Here is a 23,419-nt window from a genome sequence, read left to right on the forward strand (position 1 = left end):
GGGGGATGTACAGGGGTGTCCGGGTTCAAACCCATCAATTACTGTGATTCAGTGTGGTCGTGATGGATAAAGGATGAACAGGGGTGTCCCAGGTTCGAACACAGTAATTACTGATACTGGTTCAGAGTGGTACTGATGCTGAATAGAGGATGTACAGGGGTGTCCTGGGTTCAAACCCAGTAATTACTGATACTGATTCAGAGTGGTCCTGATGCTGTATAGAGGATGTACAGGGGTGTACGGGTTCGAAACCAGCGCAAACTGACTGATTCAGTGGTCCTGATGCTGTATAGAGGATGTACGGGGGTGTCCCGGGTTCAAACCCAGTAATTACTGATACTGATTCAGAGTGGTCCTGATGCTGTATAGAGGATGTACAGGGGTGTACGGGTTCGAAACCAGCGCAAACTGACTGATTCAGTGGTCCTGATGCTGTATAGAGGATGTACGGGGGTGTCCCGGGTTCAAACCCAGTAATTACTGATACTGATTCAGAGTGGTCCTGATGCTGTATAGAGGATGTACAGGGGTGTACGGGTTCGAAACCAGCGCAAACTGACTGATTCAGTGGTCCTGATGCTGTATAGAGGATGTACGGGGGTGTCCCGGGTTCAAACCCAGTAATTACTGATACTGATTCAGAGTGGTCCTGATGCTGTATAGAGGATGTACAGGGGTGTCCGGGTTCTAACCCAGTAATTACTGATACAGTGATCCAGAGTGGTCCTGATGCTGAATAGATGATGTACAGGGATGTCCCGGGTTCGAACCCAGCGTAAACTGACTGATTCAGAGTGGTCCTGATGCTGTATAGAAGATGTGTAGGGGTATCCTGGGTTCGAAACCAGTAATTACTAATACTGATTCCGAGTGTTCCTGAAGCTGTATATAGGATGTACAGGCCGGGTGTCACGGGTACGAAACCAGTACTGACACTGATTCAGAGCGGTCCTGATACTGGATAGATGATGTACAGGGTGTCCCGGGTTCGGACCCAGTAATTACTGACAGTGATTCAGAGTGGTACTGATGATGCCGAGTAGACTGGAGGATGTACAGAGGTGTCCCGGGTTCGAAACCAGTATATTGGTACTGACATGATGCTGATTAGAGGATGTACAGGGCGCGTCACGGCCGTACGGTGCTGCCGCTATGCTCATCGTTAGCGGGATTTTCGTACACTAACGTATATCAACTCTGGCAATCGACGTGCTTTCCAGTTATACTCCGTAACCCTAGCTTGCCAGAGTTGATTTACGTTAGTGTATGAAAATCCCGCTAAAAATGAGCATAGCGGCAGCACCGTACGGTAAAATGTTGATATCTTAACAAAAGTAATTAGTAGTACTGATTCAGAGTAGTCCTGATGCTGAATTGAGGATGAAAAGGGGTGTCCCTGGTTCGAAACCGGTATATTGGTACTGACATGATGCTGATTAGAGGATGTACAGGGTGCATCCCGGCCGTACGGTGCTGCCTCTATGCTCATCGTTAGCGGGATTTTCATACACTAGTGTCAGTCAACTCTGGCAATCGACGTGCTGTCCAGTAATACTCCGTAACCCTCGCTTGCCAGAGTTGACTAACGTTAGTGTATAAAAATCCCGCTAACAATGAGCATAGCGGCAGCACCATACGGTAAAATGTTGATATCTTAAAAGTAATTACTAGTACTGATTCAGAGTGGTCCTGATGCTGAATTGAGGATGAACAGGGGCCGGGTACCCAGTAATTACTGATACTGATTCAGAGAGGTCCTGATGCTGAATAGAGGATGTACAGGGGCCCGGGTACCCAGTAATTACTGATACTGATTCAGAGTGGTCCTGATGCTGAATAGAGGATGTACAGGAACCCGGGTACCCAGTTATTACTGATACTGATTCAGATTGGTCCTGGTGCTGTTTATTGGATGCACAGATGTGTGGGTTTATTATGCATAGATTGCTAATAACGACATGTTCGCCATCTATTGGAATTTCGCTGAACTGTCAAATTTCTGGAATTTACAATGGCATTAATCTTTGTTGAACCATATTTCACATGCGCCATCTATCGGAAGTAAAGAAAACTCATGCTTCGAAAAAATTGTATGGGGGTGTCCCATTACTGATACTGATTCATAGCGGTGCTGATTCTGAGTAGAGGGATGTACAGGGGTGTCTTGGGTTCGAACCCAGTAATTAAATCCTCTCACGAAAGTCATGACAGAAAATCATTAAAATTTTACTAGAAATTTTTATAAAATTTATTCATCGAAATATTAATATATTTACAATATTTTTCTGCATACACATACACATACAGATCATTCAGACACTAAAACACTCTACTATGCTATATTCTATCTCCTGAGAGGGTTTAGGCACTACCCTGACCCCTGAGAGGGTTTAGGCACTACCCTGACCTCTCAGGGGGTGAGGCACTACGCTGACCCCTGAGAGGGTTTAGGCACTACCCTGACCTATCAGGGGGGTGAGGCACTACGCTGACCCCTGAGAGGGTTTAGGCACTACCCTGACCTCTCAGGGAGGTGAGGCACTACCCTGACCCCTGAGAGGGTTTAGGCACTACCCTGACCTCTCAGGGGGTGAGGCACTACCCTGACCCCTGAGAGGGTTTAGGCACTACCCTGTCCCCTGAGAGGGTTTAGGCACTACCCTGATCTCTCAGAGGGTGAGGCACTACCCTGTCCTCTCAGAGGGTGAGAGGTACTACCCTGTCCCCTGAGGGGTTGAGTCACTACCCTGACCCCCGAGAGGGTGAGGCACAACCCTGTCCCCCATTAAGGGAGTCTCTACTATATAGAAATAAATTACTATTTGAAAGCAGCTGAAATGCGAAAGGCACGAGTTTGGCTGGTTAGTAACGAGACAGTCCTCTATATCCATGGAAACTGATACAGTTTTTCATTGGTCCGTCCGGGGGTTTGAACCGATCAATAATATTTACTCGGATTCCAGCGTTTATTTTTCGGGTTTACCGGTTTCGTTTTCTTCCTAGCGACATGTTGTTTGGGTACGTGTACCGGTTGCCATGGTATCGGATTGTAGTAACTAGGCGTCGGGTAGGCCGTGCGATCGTAATAACCTGAAACAGATACCAAAACATCTGAGAATTCTTCAATTCAGTTCAGGGATAGGTAGCTGCTGCATCCTTAGACCTGAGGCACTATTACTGGGAAGCTTCCTCTATGTAGGACCGACCGTGTCTTAATCCGCCCCTGATTTTTCAAAGGGTTTTAAAGGAAAAAAATATCCACAATCTGTGGTAGCCAGACACCAGGGTGCGATCTAAGCACTTGTCCGATTGCCCGGGACAAGTATATTCTCATCAGGGCAAGTAGGTTATCATTTATCACTTGTCCCCCGGGCTAGTGCAATTTTATGTCACAAAGCTTTTTTCCCACTCGATACAACGGACGATAGTGTCACCAATCGGACTGCCTGTGTAGGGCAAGTAGCTTTTGGACGAGGGGGCAAGCGAAATTTCAAATATGCTTCGTGGATTTCATTCCTTAGATCGGACACGAGACACGCGCTGGTAAATGGGAACACTGCGCTATAAACCGGTTTGAAAGTCTAGGCAGTCGCCTGGCGTGTACGCACTACAATAAAACCAATTTGAAAGGGAAACCGGTTAATAATCGACTGAATTATCGTTCAATTCGAACCTAGATAAATTTGCGTTAACGTTGTGTAAATTGTCGGACGAAGTCGTTTTCAATGTAGCCATTATTAAATATAAATACTCATACACTACATTAACGGTGCAATAATGTGTGTGCGTTTTTTTTTCATTCATTCATTCGTTGTAATATTGATTTTTGTTTCCGTACTGTCCCGGCGTCAACGTTGTTGTTGTTGCTAGCCGCGGTAACGTACGCGCGCTTTAAAAACCGCACCGAACCGACGTAGCAACCAGATATCAACAACAAACACCGCGCAAAAAATAACGTAATAGTCACGGGTGACTCGGTCGGAGAGTGCAGAGATTACGGATTACGGCAGCTGATTACTGATTAGTCATAGAGGATTAACACATTTTTATCACGGTTTAGGTACGTTTTCTCAAATTGATGACCTATTTCATAGTTTATTTCGAAATAAAGCGAAATCTAAATAGCTATTTGAACTCTTCGTTGCTTTTCGTATTTCAGCTTCGAAACGTGAATTCGAAACGTGAATATTTTATTTCGCAGAACAAATAACGTATTGGAACTAGAATGGAGAACGAATCGGAAATACCGGACTCGCAACAAACCGAGGAACAACAGGAAACTACTCCAGAAGAAACTACGACCGAAACTACTCAAGAAGTAGAGGCCGCGGATGAGCCCATCTCCGAAACTGGCCAACAACCTGAAGCTCCGGGAGAACCTACTTCGGAAATTACACAAGAACAGGAGACTGCAGGAGAACCGTCTGCTTCTGAAACTACGCAAGAACCAGCAGCAGAACCGGAAGACTCACAAGAAGTACCCGAAGAGGATGGTAATTCTCGTGAGGCCTCGCAAACAGTGGAAGAAGAAACCCCCGCGGAATCTCAGGAAAACGAGCAACAATCGCAAGACGTCGTCGCCGGAGACGAAGAAAGTGAATCGCCGTCTGCCGCAAGGAGAGAAACGTCGGCAAAATCGGAGAAAACTGTTTCAATAGCCGAGGAAGAGGTGACAGGTCAAGAGGTCATAGCTGATAGTCAGGAGGTCACAGATGGAGGCCAGGATGTTACCGATGGAGGTCAGGAGGTTTCTCGGGATATTACCGATGGAGCTCAAGAGGTTGCCGCTGATGACGAAGGTGCAGGTTCTAGACCGGTTACAGGAGGTACCCAGCAGTCACGACAAAGCACGGCCAAATCGGGTAAAAACAGAAGAACCGACAAAGCGCCCTCTAGTCGCTGACGTCGTCACTATTCTAACGATTAACATCCGTCTGCTATTGATTTTCAGGACGTACGTTCAGCACGCGGTCACCGAGCAGCGTAGCGTTCACCGACGTTAAAGACGATCCGTTCAGGGTGAAAGCCGATCCGCCGAAAACGTTCGACGCGTGTTACCTGGCCAACGCGCTCGGTAACGTGCTCACCGAGGCGCTCGCCGAGGTCGCCGATAAACGACCTTGGGATCCGGTGGAGTACCTGGCGATGTGGTTGTACAAATACGCGGAAACTCGCGACCAGAAAATTCAGGTTAGGCTAAATTGAAATAATACCTTGTTTCTCCTAATCAGCAAGGTCACTTTCATAAACCGCAACAAAATTTGTAATCGGTTCATTTCTATAACTGCCGGGTCTGTTATTGTCAGCTTGATCATAATTTTGATCATAAAATAATGTACAGGGGCCAGTTCCACAGTTGTGAGTTTGTTACCTCTGAGTTAAAAATCAGTTCATTTCCTCCAATGAGTTAACTCCCGAGTCAAATCCTAACTCACAACGGTGGAACTGGGTCCAGGGTAGATAGAAACAACTACTTTTAAGCTCAGTAGAAATGAGAAACAAGGTACCAATTTTAGTAGCCTAACGACTAAATGACTTCGAGATCGATATCTTTGAAATACATCGACGGTTATAAACGATGTATTTTCAGGAAGCCGAAGAACTGGAAGAACGACAAGAGCTGGAGCGAGAGCAACGAGAACAACAGGAACGTAAACAACAACTTAAAGAGGAACTGAGCGTTCAAAGGGAACAAGATAAACAAATAGCTAAACAAAAACAGGAAGAACAAGAGAGAGAACAACAATTACAGTAAGTTACCGTGGAAACCCGCTTGATTCGGGATGGTTTGATCCTAGGGCTGCAATCGCTCATAAGTTGGTTACAGATATCCCCCGGATAAATACCATAGTAACAATGAACTTCTAATTGTCACTGTGTGAACTGTCCACTGGTTAACTCTAACCAACTTTAGAGCAACTGCAGCCCCTGATTTTGATCCAATGTTTAATCCAGAATTCCCATAAACCAGACAAATTTCTTTGTTCCTAATGATCCGTGTTAAGTAGGTTCTACTATAGAACAATGCGGTCTAATAGACACTGGAGTCTGGATCCATCCATTACTGTCGATATTTTCAGGGAGGCTGCAGCAGGTTTAGCAGATGTGACCGGAGCTGAAAGAGCAGCAGCAGCAGCAGCTGAAGGAGGAGAACCAGCTCCTGAACAGGACGATCCTACAGCTGTAACTACGACGCAAACTGAATTAGACTGGAAGGTTTTACATCGAGCCGCCGCTGATCCAGGTTTAACTCTTACTGTTATATGTCGCTGTTAATTATACTCTAAAACCTAACTCAGGTCGACTAAGATCCGATCAGATCGTTGGATCTTTAAGGCAGTCAAATCCGTGATTTTTAATTCGGGAACAGCTTTGATTACGACCGATCGTAAGTTGAATCGCGAGGATAGAACCAAGTTCTATTCTCTACAACCCGATCAGATCACCGTAGCTAATGCATCACATTGCCCGGGACAAGTAATATTCTCATCAGGGCAAGTAGGTTATCATTATCACTTGTCCATCGGGCGAGTGTAATTTCATGTCAGAAAACTTTTTTCCCACTCGATACAACAGATGATAGTGCCACCAATCGGACTGCCTGTGAAGGGCAAGTAGCTTTTGGACGGGGCAAACGAAATTTCAGATATGCTTGCCCCCCGGGCAAGTGGCTTTCATTCCCTAAATCGAACCCTGATGACCTAGTCGTAGCCTGCCTGAGTGCTCTTTAAGAAACCTGCGACGAACGAATCGACAATCAGCGTTCTGTTCTTACGACAATCTTGTTTTAATTGTATTACAGACAGCGATATGACGGCGTTATTGAATCAAGGCTACGATTTAACGACGCGTGATTCAAATGATAAAACAGTTCGTGAAATCGCTATTGATAAACAAATACAAACGCATGTAGACGCTATCGGTGAGTTATTTACTTCAATTTATCAGTGCGGCTACTCTTAATTCACTCACTTTTCTCCTGACTATTCCATGCATGTTGTTTTCCCTGATTTTCATGCTTTTTTCCATAAAATTCCCAGACTATTCTCAGACTTTTTTAAGAAGAGAAAATTCCGTGACTTGGCCCTGGACCCAGTTGCACAGTCATGACTTAAGTCCAAAAGTGGTCTTAAATCTTTAGACTGGTCTTAAGTTGTTAGATTGGCTGTAGATTGGCTGTCTTAGACTGGACTTTAGTCTAAGCCTTGACTATGCAACCGGCCCCTGAGTTCTAGCTTTTTTTAAACAAAATTCTGTGACTTTTTAAAGAAAAAAAAAATTCCGACTTTCCCCCCGATTTTTAGCTTTTTCACAAAATTCCACAATATTACTCGATTTTCAAGTTAGTGGCGCCACCCTGCTTCCTGTTTCTAAATAATCATGGGAAGAATTCTTTCGGTTGAAATTCTTAAATATTTTCCCGCTGTTTTTAGACGCGCATGTTTGCGGTTTATTCGAGAAAGGAGATATGGATCAAATACAGCGCCTCCTATTGAGAGGATATGCGCAATTCCCGGAGCTCGGACTGAAATACGGAACAGAAGGGGAAGGACTGAACGAAGAGGCGTTCCAATTCTGGAAAATCATTCCGGACTTACAGGTAATGCCACCTAGCTGTGTCAAATCGTAGATCATTTCAAAGATGGACGCTTCCTTAAATCCCCCCTATGACATCATAGCTTATCGCGGTACGATTTCTTTTTTCGTCGACTAGCAAAAAATAGCGTCCGCCCACAAAGCGGTCCTCGATGGCGACCTACGAGAATTACAACAACAATTAGATCGCAAACAACTGGCAGGCGGCGTCGACGAGAAAGGGTTAACGCTGTTACATAAAGCCATTATCAACGAGAAAATGGAGCTAATCGATTATCTGATAACAACGTTCCCGGAGATATTAGAGCTGACCGATCCGGTGAGTGTTTTGAGATTCATAGTTTTTCGAGAGACGGACGCTCCACGTCGGATTCAACCGGTTTTTATCATCTATCGTTACAGTCTAAGAGAACAGCGATGCACTACGCGTACGCCTCGACTAACGATGGTATAGTCGAACTACTCAAATCAAACAACGCCTCACTAACTACTCTAGATCTGGTAAGAATTGAAAAAAATATCAACGAAAACTAGTTAAATTCGCCATGGTAACGCAACAATGCGTATATTTAATAATCGGTATCGTCGTTCAGGGAAATCACGAGCCTCAGTTTTACGCGACGAACAAAGAACTTATACAACGATCGTTACTAACGGTAACCGAGCAGACGGAAGAAGCGGCTGTAGCAGCAGACGGACAATCCGAAGAACCCGCGGCGATGGAGGATGGAAATGCTGATGCTGCTGCTGATGCTGTTACTGACGGAGCTGCTGCTGATGTCGAGGGTATTTCATCCTGTTTCTTTCATCAAATCAGAAACTGTCAGAATTTGAATTCCATAGAAATGATATATGAGTTTAACTAATTTGAATTGCAGGGCAGCAGGCAGAGGAGGTTGGAGCCGGACTGGAGGAGGTTGGAGCCGGACAGGAGGAGGTTGGAGCCGGGCAGGAGGAGGTTGGAGCCGGGCAGGTAGACCAACAGGAAGAGGCAGCCGAATAAATAAATATCATTATTTATGCATTAATTATTTATATCTTTACTAATTAGTTCATAGCAATAAACAATGTTATTGGACGTTATTATTTGTGACTTTTTTACTTCTGATACATGGACGCTAAACACTAACAGTGAAATCGAAGCAAAAACAATGAAATGAATCTTGAAAACCAAATTGATACAAAATACACTCAAAACTGAGGCAAAAATACTCTTGAAATGGACCCTAACCTCATGATCGAAGCAAAAATACTTTTGAAATGGACCCTAAACTCGAAATTGAAGCAAAAATACTCTTGAAATGGAACCTCAAGTGAAGCACATAATCAAAGCCACTTTTTCTACCAATTAAGGAATGCAGTGTATGAACTGATCACACACTTACCGGTCAGTTTACCAGACGTATACCCGTAACTGTTGAACGCTGTTTTCGGACGATCTTTCGATAATTTCAGCCACTTTTCAAACGCGGCCGTCGCTTCCTCTTTCTTACGTTGCTGCTCTTCTAACGTTTTCTGTTTTTTCTCATCTTCCTCTTGTTTCTGTTTCAGTTCGGCTTCTTTTTTTTGTCTGAACGAAAAAAAATGTTTAATTTTTTCAATTTTTCGTAAATTCATCCTCTCGGAAAAGTGATTTTCAGATAAGTGGCGCCACCGTGCTCCCCGTTACCTCGACCATTCTTTATATTTCTGTTTCGATTTCTCTTCGACGTGTCGTTTCTCTTCGGTTTTCATTTCCTCCGCGACTTTTTGTTTCTGTTTCTCGAGTTTCGTTTTCGTTTGTTCCTGGATGTTTTTCTGATGAAGCCACTCTTTACGTTTCTCCTCGGCTTGTTTCAGTTTGCGCTGTTTTTCCGTTTCCAGGCGCTGTTTCTCTTCCTGTTCGCGTTTCAGTTTCTCTCGTTCTTGCGTTTTTTTCTTGCGTTCGAGTCGGGCTTTTTCGACGAGCCATTTCTCCCACGACGACAGCTTTTTGATTTTTGCCTCCTCATCATCATCATCATCATCAGCAGCAGCAGTTTCACTGAATCATTAAAATAAACATGATTATAATCTTACATATTACTTATAGAAAGAATACCCCAGATTATCCATATATGAACCTGGGCCCGGTTCACCAGTTGAGAGTTAGAGTTAACTCGGAGTTAAAGTTAGTTCATTTCAGTGAGTTAACTCAGAGTCAAATCTTAACTCAGAACTATGGAACTGGGTCCTGATCTATTTATAAAAAGGCCTCGCCTCTGGGGCCAGTTGTTGCTCTGTCATGGCTTAGACTCAAGACCAGCCTAAGGCCAACTTATTTCAATAGCCAATCTAACAACTTAAGACCAGTCAAACACCATTTTGGTTCTATAGCCAATCTAATAATTTAAAACCAGTATAAGCTCATTTTGGTTCTATAACCAATCTAACTTAAGACCAGTCTAAGCTCATTTTGGTTTTACAGCTAATCTAACAACTTAAGACCAGGCAGTCTAAGACCATCATAGCTCAATTTGGTTCAATAGCCAACTTAACAACTTGAGACCAGTGATAAAACTTAAGACTTTTGGAATTACTTTGCAGCCAGGTCAAACCCGCTCTAAACCTTGAACTTCAAACAACTTTATGACTAAAGCAGCTTCTTCGCCCTACCTCCCTCTCCCCCACTCAACTCTCCTTTCACCTCTCACCTACCCTCCCCCAGACCTTTTTACTCACCTCTCCCTTCCCAGGATTATCTACTCACCTCCCCTATCTAACCACTCCACCTCCAACCCTTAATTCTCACCTATCAAACGCTTTTATTCCGTTGTTATTCAATTCTTTATTCTGTTTATCGTCGAGTTCAGTTTTCTTGTCGTCGTTTTTCTCCTCGTTCCGCTCATCCTCATTGTTGCGGCCGTCGACGGTTACGCCGCCGATATTCTCTATATCTGCGTCGTAATCGTCGAGGCTGTCGTGATCGAGAACGGAGATCAAAGATTTCGTCGAATCGCCTGAAAATTAAATTAAATAAACTTTGAATTCTTTCACTCAAGCCTAAATTGGTTCTAATTCTTCCTCAGAAAATTTGCTTCATTTTTAGATATTTTTTTCTTAACTTTATATTTCAAATTAAGTTCCAAAAAAAATCCTATTCTAATTTTTGGGTCAAAAAAAGACAAGAATCCTAGATCTGCCCAGAATAATGAACTTGAACTTCAATTCAATTATATTGTTGATACCTGTTGAATCTAGTGATAATGAATGACTGCTTGAACTGATAATTCGAGTGCTCTCATGAACCGGTGACGGGTGTTTAACAATAGCGGTCACTGGACGAGGTCTCGCACTCATTGTTGTTTTGTTGTCTTCTCGGGTCCGGACAAACTGGAAAAAAAATATTTTCTAATAAGTAAAAATATTCGTTCTGCACAGCAGTGACCAATCTGATAAAAAGTTGATAAACTGTTAAATACACTTTTGGATAAAGTTTCGCACAATTGAATAAGATTAAATTCGATTATTTTTGAACTCTTTTGAAAGCGCCATAAAACGGAAAAAACGCAGACTATTTTCTCGACAAAAAAACTAACCGGTTTTAAGTGGATTATTCGGTAATTTTGAAGCGCTGTCAACTCGAACAATCACTTCACGAGATTAACCACATTAAATATTACATCAGAGATTATTCATTCTAGAATTAAACGAGTTCTTACCGGTTAAAACGTGTCAATACTTGTTTATAAAACAACTCAACGGTCGCGTAACGGTCGCAGTTTGTTTACTTCCGCCCGGATGTGCCTCGGCTTGTCCGACTCCGGTTCCTAAGCCGAATCCTTATCCGAAATGACTCCGAGTCCGATTTCCGAATAGTCCGATATCATGCAACGGAAAACGGGGAACCGGACAAACTCAGTAAAATACGGAAAAAGACTTAGGAATTCCCGTGCGGGCTATGACTCCATCCGGCAATTCGATATTTCGATTTTTGATTGAGGAAAATGATTCTGCAATTTATTTGGCATGAATAAGTTTGAATAAGACACCCACACAATAGGCCCCCCTGAACCCCGAGCTTAGGTCTAAATTAGCAGATACTAAATACAACAAACAAGCACTATAGACCTGTGAGGCCGCCCTTCCGCTCAGCCCACCAGTCATTCGAATCACAGAAAAAATTACTACCTGCAATTAATTGACTTTTTCTTCATTATCGAATGAAGTTTTATTGTAAAATGCACTTAACAAGTTTTGGTTTACACATATTTTTCATTAAAAAGGCAGTTTATGCAAGAAGTTTGGGTTCCGCGACGGAACAAGTTTTATAACTGCTCATCAAAACACAACACATAATACTACAAGACACAAAGATAGAGCACCATCAACTATTACAGAATCATTAATACAATACGATAAAACTAACACGTAATACATGATATAATCATCCGAATACAGTTGTAAAATATGACTCAACCCTGGAAAGAGACGAACTGGAAACCCTAGTTAATATAAACCATCAGGATCCAGTTCCATTAGTCGTGATGAGTGGAGTTAATTCTGAGTTAAAATTAGTTCATTTTCGATGAATTAACTCTCCAAGAATCAGATCCTAACTACGAACTGTGGAACTGGCCAGTGGAGCCAATGTCTAGAATAAATACCCCGAGACGAGTAGTACTATATAGGTTAACTATTACTTTAAAGGTTAACTAATACTTTGCTATTAATGTATGGTAGTTTCATCATTCACCTCATCAAGCTACTATACATTAGTAGTGAAAGCTTGTGCGTCAAATAAATAGTTTACCTTTAACCGTTTCAGTGCGTCTACACCGCAGTGTGGTGTATAAATCAGTAATGGATTTTGCTAATACACGGCAATGCGGTGTATTGATGTAATTAGTAATTAGTAATTATCTCTCTTGAAAGATGGCAGCACCTGTCAAACATAGTGAAATATTAGTAACTAACGATACACTGTGCCACAGTGTAGACGCACTATAGTGGTATTCCCGTTATTCAACACACTAGGGTGGAATTTTTAAAAATTTTCAAATTATCTCCAGCACTATAGGGTATTAATAAGTCAGCACTGAAACTCGACTCGTATCTGGTTAACATCGTTCCTGATCTACGAAATGTCTAGGACGTCAAAAAGGAAGGAAATCCCTGAGACAGATACATCCACGATTAAAATCCAAACTGATCTATCTCTATTTACACAGTATGCTGCTAACAGGAAGACCTAGTGACCAGTTGTATGTGGAGGCACTTCAATTGTTTTTGTACTCACAAATATACATACAAATACTTCATAGTAAACAAACTCGATAATTGAGCGACAGCACTGAACTCCCAGAGCTGTGTCCTGAACTGTGGAACTAGATCCAGAACTGTGGAAACGGGTCCAGAACTGTGGAAATCGATCCAGAACTGCGGATCTGGGTCTCGGATTGTGGAACTGGGTCCAGAACTTCAGAACTGAAACTGATTCAAGCACTGCGGAACTGGATCCAGAACTGTGGAACTGGCTACTGAATTGTGGAACTAGTACTGAACTTCCAGAGCTGTGTCCTGAACTGTGGAACTAGATCCAGAACTGTGGAAACGGGTCCAGAACTGTGGAAATCGATCCAGAACTGCGGATCTGGGTCTCGGATTGTGGAACTGGGTCCAGAACTTCAGAACTGAAACTGGTTCAAGCACTGCGGAACTGGATCCAGAACTGTGGAACTGGCTACTGAATTGTGAAACTAGTCCTGGTGTCTGGATTGTTCAACGGCTGCTGCCTGACTATACGATAATATTCCACTGCATATTTCTGTTCAGATCAATGTCAAGGTCACATATGTAGACGCCGTTTTATTTCACAGTTTATATTTGAATTTATCTTTACTCTGACGTAACGAGAGTAACATCTGAACACGTGTGGAATCCGGTTCCGTGTTGTATTGTTCCAATAATCCGATCGCCGATAGCAACATCGGGTCGTCCGTTCGTAGGAATGGATTATATTGTTTTTCTTCCCAAATACTCGACGGAACCTGAAAACATACAACATACAACATACAACATTCAACATACAACATACAACTCTTAATTTCATGTTTCAAGTTTATAAAGATCTGAAGGCTTACCGTGGAGAGTCGTTTTTCTCTTTGAGTTTTCACCCAGTCATGTTTCTCCTAAAAGAAAACCAAAGATATCAAAATTTTACCGTAAAATTATAACCTTTATTACGCCACCGTTGGAACTGATGACAAATAACGAATTTGACATTATGAAGAATTATATTTTCATTGAGAATTTGAGTTAGATTTCAATGAATTTGCGCAGACCTGAGATCTGACTTATCGAACTGAAAAAAGTATCTCCATTTAGCCATAAATTAGTCATTTATTTATCCTTCACTCTGTGCATATAGTTCACATACAACCCCGCGCGGTGGCGCTATTTATGATGTTATCTATGACAATCAACACAAGCTCGTATTTGACAAAAAACGGGTCTAATTTTTTACAAGGTATAAATTTACCAATCTTGCATAGTGATGATGGACTGATAAAGTGAATTCCTTAAATATCAGAAGAGGCAGAGGAAGAGAGAGAGAAAGAGAGAGAGAGAAAGAGGGGAGAGAGAGAGGGAGATATGAAACGGTACCTGTAATTTCTGATTATTTGGGTTGATATATCGAGCGAATTCGAGATTATCGAGAGCGTACTCGTGACCGGGCCACAGTAACGTATCCTCGTGAAGATTCGAGATTCTATCCAGCGATTGTTGCATCGTTGCCGCGGTTTCTTCAAACATTCGTCCTAAAGTACGAGAAAATAAATCTCCGATTTTCAAATGGAAATTATACGAAGTAACCGATAGCGTCGATCTGATTGTTGACTTACCGCAACCTCCGATGAATAAATGATCTCCGCAGAATAACGAATTCGGGGCGTTGAAACTCTTGCCGTCGAGTAAATAGGTCACGTGACCGACCGTGTGTCCGGGGGTGAAAATAGCGGTGAATTTCAATCCGCTGTTCGGAATTAAAATCTCTTCGTTATCGACGACAGATCTGCAAAATATCGAAATTCACAACGATATATCGAGTGACTAAAATGAGAATGTTTCGTTTTCGGTCGGAGCAGACGTACTTCGTGACGTCTGGCACGTGGTCGTCCGCGTTACCAACTATCTGTACGTTTCTATATTTAGATTTGTAGAATTTATTTCCACCGCTGTGATCCCTACAAATACACAATTAATTAGTGATTTCATAGGGGGAAATATAGAGCTGGCCATCTTGTCTATAGACCAAATTCGGAATAGGGAGATTTATGGAGGCAGATATTTTTCCTGAAGTGGTCTAGAGATCAAATCACTAGCAGACAATTTGATGATGTAATGGAAAGGGGCTGTTGTTTTTGTAATTAGGGGGATCTTTAACGGAATCCAGGGTTAAAGGTAATACCAGTATATAAAACTGGCTCCTGGGTTCTTGTAGATGCTATCAAACTTGATGATGTCATAGGGAGTTTTGATCTGACAGGACTCGGGGGCAATATGATGAGGTCATACGGGGACTAATGGAGAAAACACTCATTTCTGGATTGAAGCAAAAATTTGATGATGTCATAGGGGGATGTGACGTACCAGTGTTTATGAGTCGTAAGAACTGTTTGTAAATTCACTTCTTCTTTAGTAAGTATCGGTTGAATGGCGTCCGGATCAGCGGGGTCAATCAGTACGCCCGACCCGGTTTTCATATCTTTAATTAGATAACAGTAATTATCTAAACTAATCGGTATCGGTAAAATGCGTAGACCGCCGTCGAAATCCAGCGGTTCAACAACCGAGTGTCCGTTCTCGTATTTCTGGTTGGCTTTAGTAACGTCGCGACGATAATAGAAATATCCCAGACGTGTTCGAGTGTAGAAAAAATACCTGAAATATAGAATAGGAAAAACTAATGAGGCCGCGAGGAGGGTTGAGGGCATCATATCGGCTGCTACCCCGGATTTCAATCTGTCTCTGTGCATTAGGCCCTTCCCACTCCAGCTAGCAGAACCTACAACCGTCACTAGCCCGAAATGACTAAGCAGTGATGAATGCCCAACATTACCCAATTTTCGGAGAGCGTACTAAGGGGGAGCTAGAGCTTGATTAGTGTTTACCTACTATTCATTTCACTTCATGTTTTAGTTAGCCTAGTTAGTAATAGTAGTAGCATAGTATATTTACCCTATTTTGAAGAGTGTACTGCCCTGTTTTGCCATATTGTTCAGTTTTCTGTAAGCATATAAACACACGCATATAAATACAACCACAGCTGAGTAAACTAATATCATTCCTAACAGTATTAACGGTAGATTTCAGCGATTTTTGGATTTTTCTGAAAATGAAAAATGGTACGTAGCAGGGGTTTTCCAGGGAATCACCGTTTTCGGAATTTCCTCACGAATCCCGGCCTTTCCTCTACGGAAGCCCTGTCTGTCACACCTACTCTCCGTGCGACGTTTTGGTCCGTAATTTCGTTAATAATCGGTTTATCTACCTTTATTATGCATCAATTTGTTCAGTGAGGAATTTGAACACCGCTGTACAGTAGGTGACATAAGAGATAATTTTTTTCATAATTTCGACTTAATAAGTCGAATTTCGAGATAATAAGTCGAATTTCGTGTTAATTAAGTCGAATTTCGACTTGATAAGTCAAAATTCGACATAATAAGTCGAATTTCGTGTAAATTAAGTCGAATTTCGCCGAAAATAAAACTCGAAATTCGACTTAATTAACACGAAATTCGACTTATTATCTCGAAATTCGACTTAATAAGTCGAATTTCGACATAATTAGTCGAATTTCGTGTTAATTAAGTCAAATTTCGACTTAATAAGTCGAAATTCGACATGAAAATAAAACTCGAAATTCGACTTAATTAACTCGAAATTCGACTTAATTAACACGAAATTCGACTTATTAAGTCGAAATTCGACTTGTTAAGTCGAAATTCGACTTAAGTCGAAATTGTGAAAAAGTTTTCTCGTATGTCACCTAGGGGCTTCCGTATTCCTCGGCCCGGGAATCACCCTTTCCCGATGACGTCATTTCAGCTCTCCGGTGTCGGCGTCACTCGAATCAATTTGTCACTTTCACTCGAACTATTGTGGAATTTGGATCGGTTTTAACAGGATTTGACAATAAGTATGAGTTGGACACCGAGAAGCGATGAAGTGAGTTTATAAATACTGAAAAAATTTATGACTGACAAAATCTAAAAATGGATTTAATTTATCAAAACTGTGAAAAAACGAACAAATTCAAACCAGTTTTATTGTTTGATCTTTTTAACCCATTGTTTTCTTCTATTATGAAACAGGAGTTGGATCATCAATACGATTGTAGTCGATGGACTAAACGTGTTGATGCGGAGACAATGCGCACTGATCCAGATAGAATTGTAACTATACATCTGGATGCATTGAAAAAAAGTACGACAAAACAATCCAACCTTTTCCAAATCTTTGATTTTGTAATATCCGAGATGTTAGGGTACCTCCCCTTAGAATCTTATTGATACCGTGGTCTGTCCCTTAGTGATGAAAGACATGTATTTCTAGATGAAATCACTGATGCAAGTATTCCGTGTGAAGTTTTATCCTACGACGAATCGGACCGTCAAAAAGTGGCAGTCTACGTACCGAAAAATCTACCAAAAGGTCATTTAGTTTATTTTCCATTCGTGAAACGTTCAAAACAATAATCAACAAGTTAGAAATTCCGATTGATTATTATTTCAGACGCGCCAGTTTTGATATTCATACACGGAGGATATTGGCAAGCGCATTTGTAAGTAAAAAATATATATGAAAAATCGGTATTCCATGTAGCTCCGATCAAACCCGACAAGAGGCTGTTCATAAATGTCCACATGAAATTGTAGAATTTTTACCCCCTCCCCCCATTTTCCATATTGCACTAACCCCCTTGTCGATTGGACTCAAAAATGCAAGGATATCAGAAAAATAATGTTTTTCCATTCACTTAATCATTTATAATACATTCTGGACTACAGTTGCTTATTCCATACATTATCTTTTGAAAACATATCCATCTGAAGTATTCCTCCTCTAATTCGAAGTTGAAGTTATCATCCATGTATTAATGCACTGAATGATTTGTTGCGGTTTACAGAAATTAAGACGTCCACATCCAAACAACCATCCTCCCTTGTCCACAAAAGTCCAAATTTCACAATCCCCCCGCCGCCCCCCTTTGACCTCGGACGTCTTTTATGAGCAGCCCCATATTACGTATATTACAGTGTAACTCACGATTTGTTCCAAATTGTCGCTAAGGCCTTCGCGCCGTTCGGGGCGGCCGTCGCGTTGCTAGGTTACAACCTGTGCCCGGACGTTACCATGTCGACGTTGGTCGAACAAGTTCTGACGGGTATCGATAAAGCTGTGGAATTTGCGGCGCAAAGAGGTTCCAGGTAAACGACCGAAGAATCGAGAAAAATTTCGATAAATCTTTTCGGATGATCGAATGATTTGAATTTATATTCAGAGGTGTTTATGTGGCTGGTGTGTCGGCTGGTGGACATTTAGCGGCGATGGTCCTCGCTAAATCTAGTCACAAATTGATCAAAGGTAGCAGCACACAATTCAGGGTTCGGTTGATGACAAGTTGGTTTGAATGTTAACTGTAGGGTAACTTACTGTGACAATTGAACAATCATGGCGTTTGTTCTCCGGTTAAAACTCAACCAACTTTTGAGCTACGCCACTAACCCTTGACGCTAAATTTTAACGAGTAATGAGAAATCTGTCATTTTCAGGTGGGGTTCCAATCAGTGGTCTTCACGATGTTCGTAGATTGGTTCCGACTACTATTAATAAACCACTTTATCTGAATGAGTAAGTGAGAAGTAACGTCAAGTGTTTGTGTCATTATGCAGGCTGGCAGCCACCTTGATTTTACTTGCTTTCCCCCCTGACTTGCAAATTGTTTTCTCTGACTTGATCTGCTAAGAATTCGATCAATTAATTACGTAAAAAACATGGACAGAAAATGTTTGATTTTAAGCATGATCCGATGAGCTCGACATAATTCCCTGATCTTACGCATTTTTACAAAATTCCATGACGTTAATTCTGAGGATAAAAAAATTTCCTCGACTTTTGCCTGATTTACAGGTTGATAGTTACCCTATTATAATGTCGTTCTGATCTTCATGATCATTAAAATGATCATTATTATCTCCCTATATATTACAGTGATACGGCGTGGGAAGTGAGTCCCTTGAATCAGTTGGATTCGTACAAGAAAAACTGCGTCGATCGTAAGATTCTAATCACTTATGGAATGAACGAATCACCGGAATTCGCTGATCAATCCTCGAACTTAAACCAGGTATGAATCAATCGCCCCATCAGTAGCCGGTAGCGCCCTCTATAATTCCCTCCTATCAGTTTCGTAACTGTTTGTTTATTTCAGGCTTTAAAGAATCTGGGAATCGATAGCGTTCTGCTTCCTGTTCCCGATGTCGATCATTTCAACATTATTGAAAATCTTATCGACCCGGAATTTCTGCTGACAAAGGTACGTATAATACTACGGACCATTCGGGGCTAAATCCCCCTATGACATCATTAATCCCTTTTCAGCAAATTGATGATGTCATAGGGAGATCTAAAAGAGAAGTCATGTTTTCTGGAATCATCAGTTTATAACTGTACGATTTTATTTGCCTAGGGATTTTTATTTTCTCTCTTTTTCCTTTCAGGAGATTGTCAAGTTGATGGGTCTTTGAATGGGTCTGTGGCAAGTAAGAAGTTAGCTATTTCATACCCAGTATGAAAGGAAAATATAATTCTCAATGTACACTATGTACGGTATACAATTTTCTTTTAAGGATTGAAAATGTAAATGTAATCTTTTATAATTTACGGTAAATTTCTCATCTAATATACTCAATTTATTCAGTTTTAAAGCACATAGATATAAATAAAACGTTATGCTGATTAACGGGTTATATCGATCATAGAAATAAATTATTTTCACTCTAATATATTTATTCCTTTTGTTTTATATTGTATGGATTTTAAACAGGAGAATAAAAAGGCATTCTTTAATACTTTTCATGGAAAGTCACCATATTGAATGGGACAGGCAACCAGTCTATCTTGAATGGGGCAGGCTACCAGTCTAGTTAGCTGTCAGTCGGGGTTTTCCAGAATCAGCGGCCTTTGGGATTTCTTCGGAAATCCCCGTCCAGAGTTCTCGCTGACGTCATCTCAGCTCGGGCGTCGGCTTCACTCTGATCAATTTGTCACTTTCTCTCGAACCATTGTGGAATTTGGATCGTTTCGCAGCAGAATTGATAGCAAGAATGAGCTGGACGCCGAAAAGCGACGAAGTAAGTTTAAGAATACTGTAGAATTTATGACTGACAAAATCTAAAAACGGATTTAAGTTATCAAAAACAGCGAAAAACTAGCAAATTCAAATCAGCTTTATTGTTTGATCTAAATTTAGTAGGCCTAAATCATATACTATATTTGAACCACAGTCAAAACAAGTATCAATAACCAACCCCAGTAAATCAGTATGACCAACTCCAGTATAATATTCCTGTAATCGATTTTTTGAAACATGGTCAGGGTTAGTTACCTAATCGTTGGTGGTAAGCTTTTTATAATCGGATGGGCTTATATGTGGTTTGTGAAAATATCCGATCGTGAAACTAAACCACAGACAGGTTACTGACTAGGCTCTATGATGGTGTAGGTCTAGTGGAGTATCTAGCTGTTTTTCCTTAAACAAGGGGACCGTAACAACGTCTGGTGTTCAGATTAGGGTTTGGGTCATACTGGTTTTATCCATTCACTATATCAATAACTGCTAGAAGTCCCTATGATTTGAAACGTTCTGATTCTGATTTTTACTGTTCCGTTTATCGTGATTAAGGAGTTTAAAATTTGGTTTTGTTTCTACGACACACAGGAGTTGGATTACCAATACGCCTGCAGTAAATGGACCAAACGTGTCGATGCAGAAACTCTTCGCGCTGATCCAGATGTTCTTCTAAATACTCATTTCGATCTTCTTAAAAAAAGTATTGTACCTTATAGTGATACTCCTTGTCGATATAGAGCACTTTACAAACCTGATTTCCTGGGCCTTGTTTCTGTTGTCAAAACTCCCGTATAAGAATGATTATGAACCTGCAACCCTGGGCCCGGTTTTATAAACTGGAATCAACTTTAGCCCGGGGGTTAACTCAATTCATTATCAATTGTGTTAGCCCCAGGGTTAAAGTTTATACCAGTCTATGAAACTGGGCCCTGGACATCAATGCCATCGGTCTCCGATGTATTTCTAGATGAAATCACCGATGGCAGTATTCCGTGCGAAGTTTTATCCTACGGCGAATCGGACCGTCAAAAAGTGGCAGTCTACGTACCGAAAAATCTACCAAAAGGTCATTTAATTTAGTTTATACTCTTCCATCCATTTCTCAAACAACAGTTAACCAGTAAAAGCGGAAATTCGTTTTCAATCTGATTTTATTTCAGATGCACCGATTCTGGTATTCATACACGGAGGATATTGGCAGACACATTTGTAAGTCGCAATAATGTTTTTCAAAACAAAACAAAAAAAAACTCCTTCCAGCGTGAATCGAACTCAGTAGTCCGTTTATCATATCATATATCACATATCGTATCATATATCATATTATTATTTACCATCAAAGAAGGCTATAGGCCTCATATACAGACAGCCTCTTATAGTTCAGATATTTAGTGTCTTTTCTGATGTAGTCTATTTATCATATCATATCATATATCATTATACAGACAGCCTCTTACAGTTTAGATATTTTGTGATCATTGTGAAGGAAGTATTCAATGCACCTGTCTTAAATTGTTATCAAATTCGCCGGGGTTTGTTACAGTATAACTCACGATATGTACGAGATCCTCGCGAGAGCCTTCGCTCCGTTCGGGGTAGCCGTCGCGTTGCTAGGTTACAACCTGTGCCCGGATATCACCATGGCGACAATGGTCGACGAAGTCCTGACGGGAATGGATAAGGTCGTGGAGTTCGCCGAGAAAAGAGGCTCCAGGTAAAAGACCGAAGACAAGATCGATTTGAGATATCAAGTTTTATTCTGGTAATGAATGATTTTGATCATATTTAGAGGTGTTTATGTGAGTGGACATTCTGCCGGGGGACATTTATCGGCTATGGTCCTTGCTAAATCTAGTCATCAACTGATCAAAGGTATTCTTACATCTATTGCAGATGAACCTGAGGCTTCATTTAAGAAAAAAATAATTTGCTAATTTTCTGTCGTTTCAATTTTCAGGTGGGATCCCAGTTAGTGGTCTTTTCGACGTTCGAAGATTGGTTCCGACTACTATTAATAAGCCGCTTTATCTAAACGAGTAAGGACGACATTGTTCTTGCTGGGATCTCATCAAGAATTCGAATTGAATCGCATGCTAAAAAATTTCCTTTTTGATTAGATATCTAAGTGTTTAATGTAGTTGTTGGTTGTTTATTACAGTGATACGGCGTGGGAAGTGAGTCCCTTGAATCAGTTGGATTCGTACAAGAAAAACTGCGCCGATCGTAAGATTCTAATCACTTATGGAATGAACGAATCTCCGGAATTCGCTGATCAATCCTCGAACTTAAACCAGGTATGAATCGATCGCCCCATCAGAAGCTGGTAGCGCCCTCTATAATTCCCTCCTATCAGTTTCGTAACTGTTTGTTTATTTCAGGCTTTAAAGAATCTGGGAATCGATAGCGTTCTGCTTCCTGTTCCCGATGTCGATCATTTCAACATTATTGAAAATCTTATCGACCCGGAATTTCTGCTGACAAAGGTATGTATAATACTACGGACCATTCGGGGCTAAATCCCCCCTATGACATCATTAATCACTTTTCAGCAAATTGATGATGTCATAGGAGGCATTATGGAATCATCCTGCAGTGTGACATTAAAACTGTAAGATTTATTTTGCCTGGGGATTTATATTTCATTTTTTTTTCCTTCCAGGAAATTTTCAAGTTGATGGGTCTTTAAATATTCGTCTGTTAAAATGGAAAGTTGTCTGCTGTCCGTTTCATGCGCAGTATTATCATGGAATATATAGCTTTAAATCTATACAAATCGTGAAAAACTTTGTTTTGATGATTTTTAAAATTTTATACAATGAATGAAATTTACTCAATTTATTAGTTTTAAAACGCACAGAAATTAATGAAATATTTAAACAGTTTTCTGTTTCTTATACACATGTACCAGTAGTGTCTTTAAACTCGATCGTGGAAATAAATAATTATTTTCCCTATAAGGCTTGAGAAAATTGATATCTTGTTTCTCATTTTTGTTGAACTTAAAAGTTAACCCGGCCGGCCACCTATCTACCCTGTACATTAATTTTGATTAAATCATGATCAAGCTAAAAATAGCCGACCTGGCAGTTATAGAAATGAACTGATTACAAATTCTATTGCAGTGACCCAGCCGATTAGGGGAAACAAGGTATATTTTCATTTCAACCTGATGAGAGACATTGATAATGTATTATTCCTGTTGTCTTATATTTTATATTGCATGGATTTTCAACAGGTTTTCATTGATAATTTCAATAGAGCATTTGACAAGTCACAGCGACTAATGGTCACCAGTTTCCACATCTGACCGATTATCACAGCTAAATGGTCACCATACTGCTGACTAGATAACCTTATTACGAACTCGTTCAGTTACCAAAAATTCAGTGTTCTGAATGGTTGCGATTTATATCCCGCCATGGCTAGGTTCAATTCTAGGGTTAG

The 23,419-nt window shown here is 41.0% G+C and overlaps 5 protein-coding genes across 7 annotated transcripts; 3 read left to right on the forward strand and 2 right to left on the reverse strand.

Moving 5' to 3' along the window:
* Positions 1-2,294: 2,294 nt before the first annotated feature.
* LOC141912019 (uncharacterized) lies at positions 2,295-11,185 on the reverse strand. Its single transcript, XM_074803180.1, has 6 exons — positions 11,154-11,185; positions 10,803-10,947; positions 10,367-10,574; positions 9,266-9,619; positions 8,982-9,166; positions 2,295-3,090 (listed from the first exon to the last, which is right to left on the reverse strand). The coding sequence occupies exons 2-6, from the start codon at positions 10,912-10,914 to the stop codon at positions 2,939-2,941; spliced, it is 1,011 nt and encodes a 336-aa protein (XP_074659281.1). The 5' UTR covers positions 10,915-10,947; positions 11,154-11,185; the 3' UTR covers positions 2,295-2,938.
* Positions 3,858-8,656, forward strand: LOC141912018 (uncharacterized). Of its 2 annotated transcripts, none has more exons than XM_074803178.1 (11): positions 3,858-4,060; positions 4,160-4,862; positions 4,952-5,190; positions 5,591-5,751; positions 6,081-6,244; positions 6,803-6,922; positions 7,434-7,600; positions 7,715-7,915; positions 7,999-8,097; positions 8,190-8,382; positions 8,475-8,656. In XM_074803178.1, exons 2-11 carry the CDS (start codon positions 4,226-4,228, stop codon positions 8,597-8,599), a joined length of 2,106 nt encoding a protein of 701 aa, XP_074659279.1. In that variant the 5' UTR covers positions 3,858-4,060; positions 4,160-4,225; the 3' UTR covers positions 8,600-8,656. The 2 variants fall into 2 exon arrangements, with proteins under 2 accessions (XP_074659279.1, XP_074659280.1); XM_074803179.1 differs by having other exon boundaries at positions 4,202-4,862.
* Positions 11,186-11,751: 566 nt separating the features above from the next.
* LOC141911885 (putative thioesterase PNKD) lies at positions 11,752-16,119 on the reverse strand. Of its 2 annotated transcripts, XM_074802966.1 has the most exons (8): positions 16,109-16,119; positions 15,796-15,843; positions 15,208-15,498; positions 14,709-14,801; positions 14,460-14,629; positions 14,221-14,375; positions 13,698-13,745; positions 11,752-13,604 (listed from the first exon to the last, which is right to left on the reverse strand). In XM_074802966.1, the coding sequence occupies exons 2-8, from the start codon at positions 15,828-15,830 to the stop codon at positions 13,428-13,430; spliced, it is 969 nt and encodes a 322-aa protein (XP_074659067.1). In that variant the 5' UTR covers positions 15,831-15,843; positions 16,109-16,119; the 3' UTR covers positions 11,752-13,427. The 2 variants fall into 2 exon arrangements, with proteins under 2 accessions (XP_074659067.1, XP_074659066.1); XM_074802965.1 differs by lacking the exon at positions 16,109-16,119 and having other exon boundaries at positions 15,796-15,975.
* Positions 16,120-16,656: 537 nt separating this feature from the next.
* LOC141912087 (kynurenine formamidase-like) lies at positions 16,657-19,670 on the forward strand. Its single transcript, XM_074803296.1, has 10 exons — positions 16,657-16,788; positions 16,935-17,046; positions 17,176-17,274; positions 17,356-17,404; positions 17,880-18,050; positions 18,125-18,207; positions 18,396-18,474; positions 18,835-18,970; positions 19,055-19,159; positions 19,344-19,670. The coding sequence occupies exons 1-10, from the start codon at positions 16,762-16,764 to the stop codon at positions 19,368-19,370; spliced, it is 888 nt and encodes a 295-aa protein (XP_074659397.1). The 5' UTR covers positions 16,657-16,761; the 3' UTR covers positions 19,371-19,670.
* A 110-nt stretch (positions 19,671-19,780) lies between these two features.
* On the forward strand, positions 19,781-23,155 carry LOC141912088 (kynurenine formamidase-like). The gene is made up of 10 exons (XM_074803297.1): positions 19,781-19,976; positions 20,564-20,675; positions 20,943-21,041; positions 21,136-21,184; positions 21,519-21,689; positions 21,765-21,847; positions 21,933-22,011; positions 22,134-22,269; positions 22,354-22,458; positions 22,635-23,155. The coding sequence occupies exons 1-10, from the start codon at positions 19,950-19,952 to the stop codon at positions 22,659-22,661; spliced, it is 888 nt and encodes a 295-aa protein (XP_074659398.1). The 5' UTR covers positions 19,781-19,949; the 3' UTR covers positions 22,662-23,155.
* The last annotated feature ends 264 nt before the right edge of the window (positions 23,156-23,419 follow it).

Source organism: Tubulanus polymorphus, chromosome 10 (assembly GCF_964204645.1).
Source record: "Tubulanus polymorphus chromosome 10, tnTubPoly1.2, whole genome shotgun sequence".
Taxonomy (NCBI): Eukaryota; Metazoa; Nemertea; class Palaeonemertea; order Tubulaniformes; family Tubulanidae; genus Tubulanus; species Tubulanus polymorphus.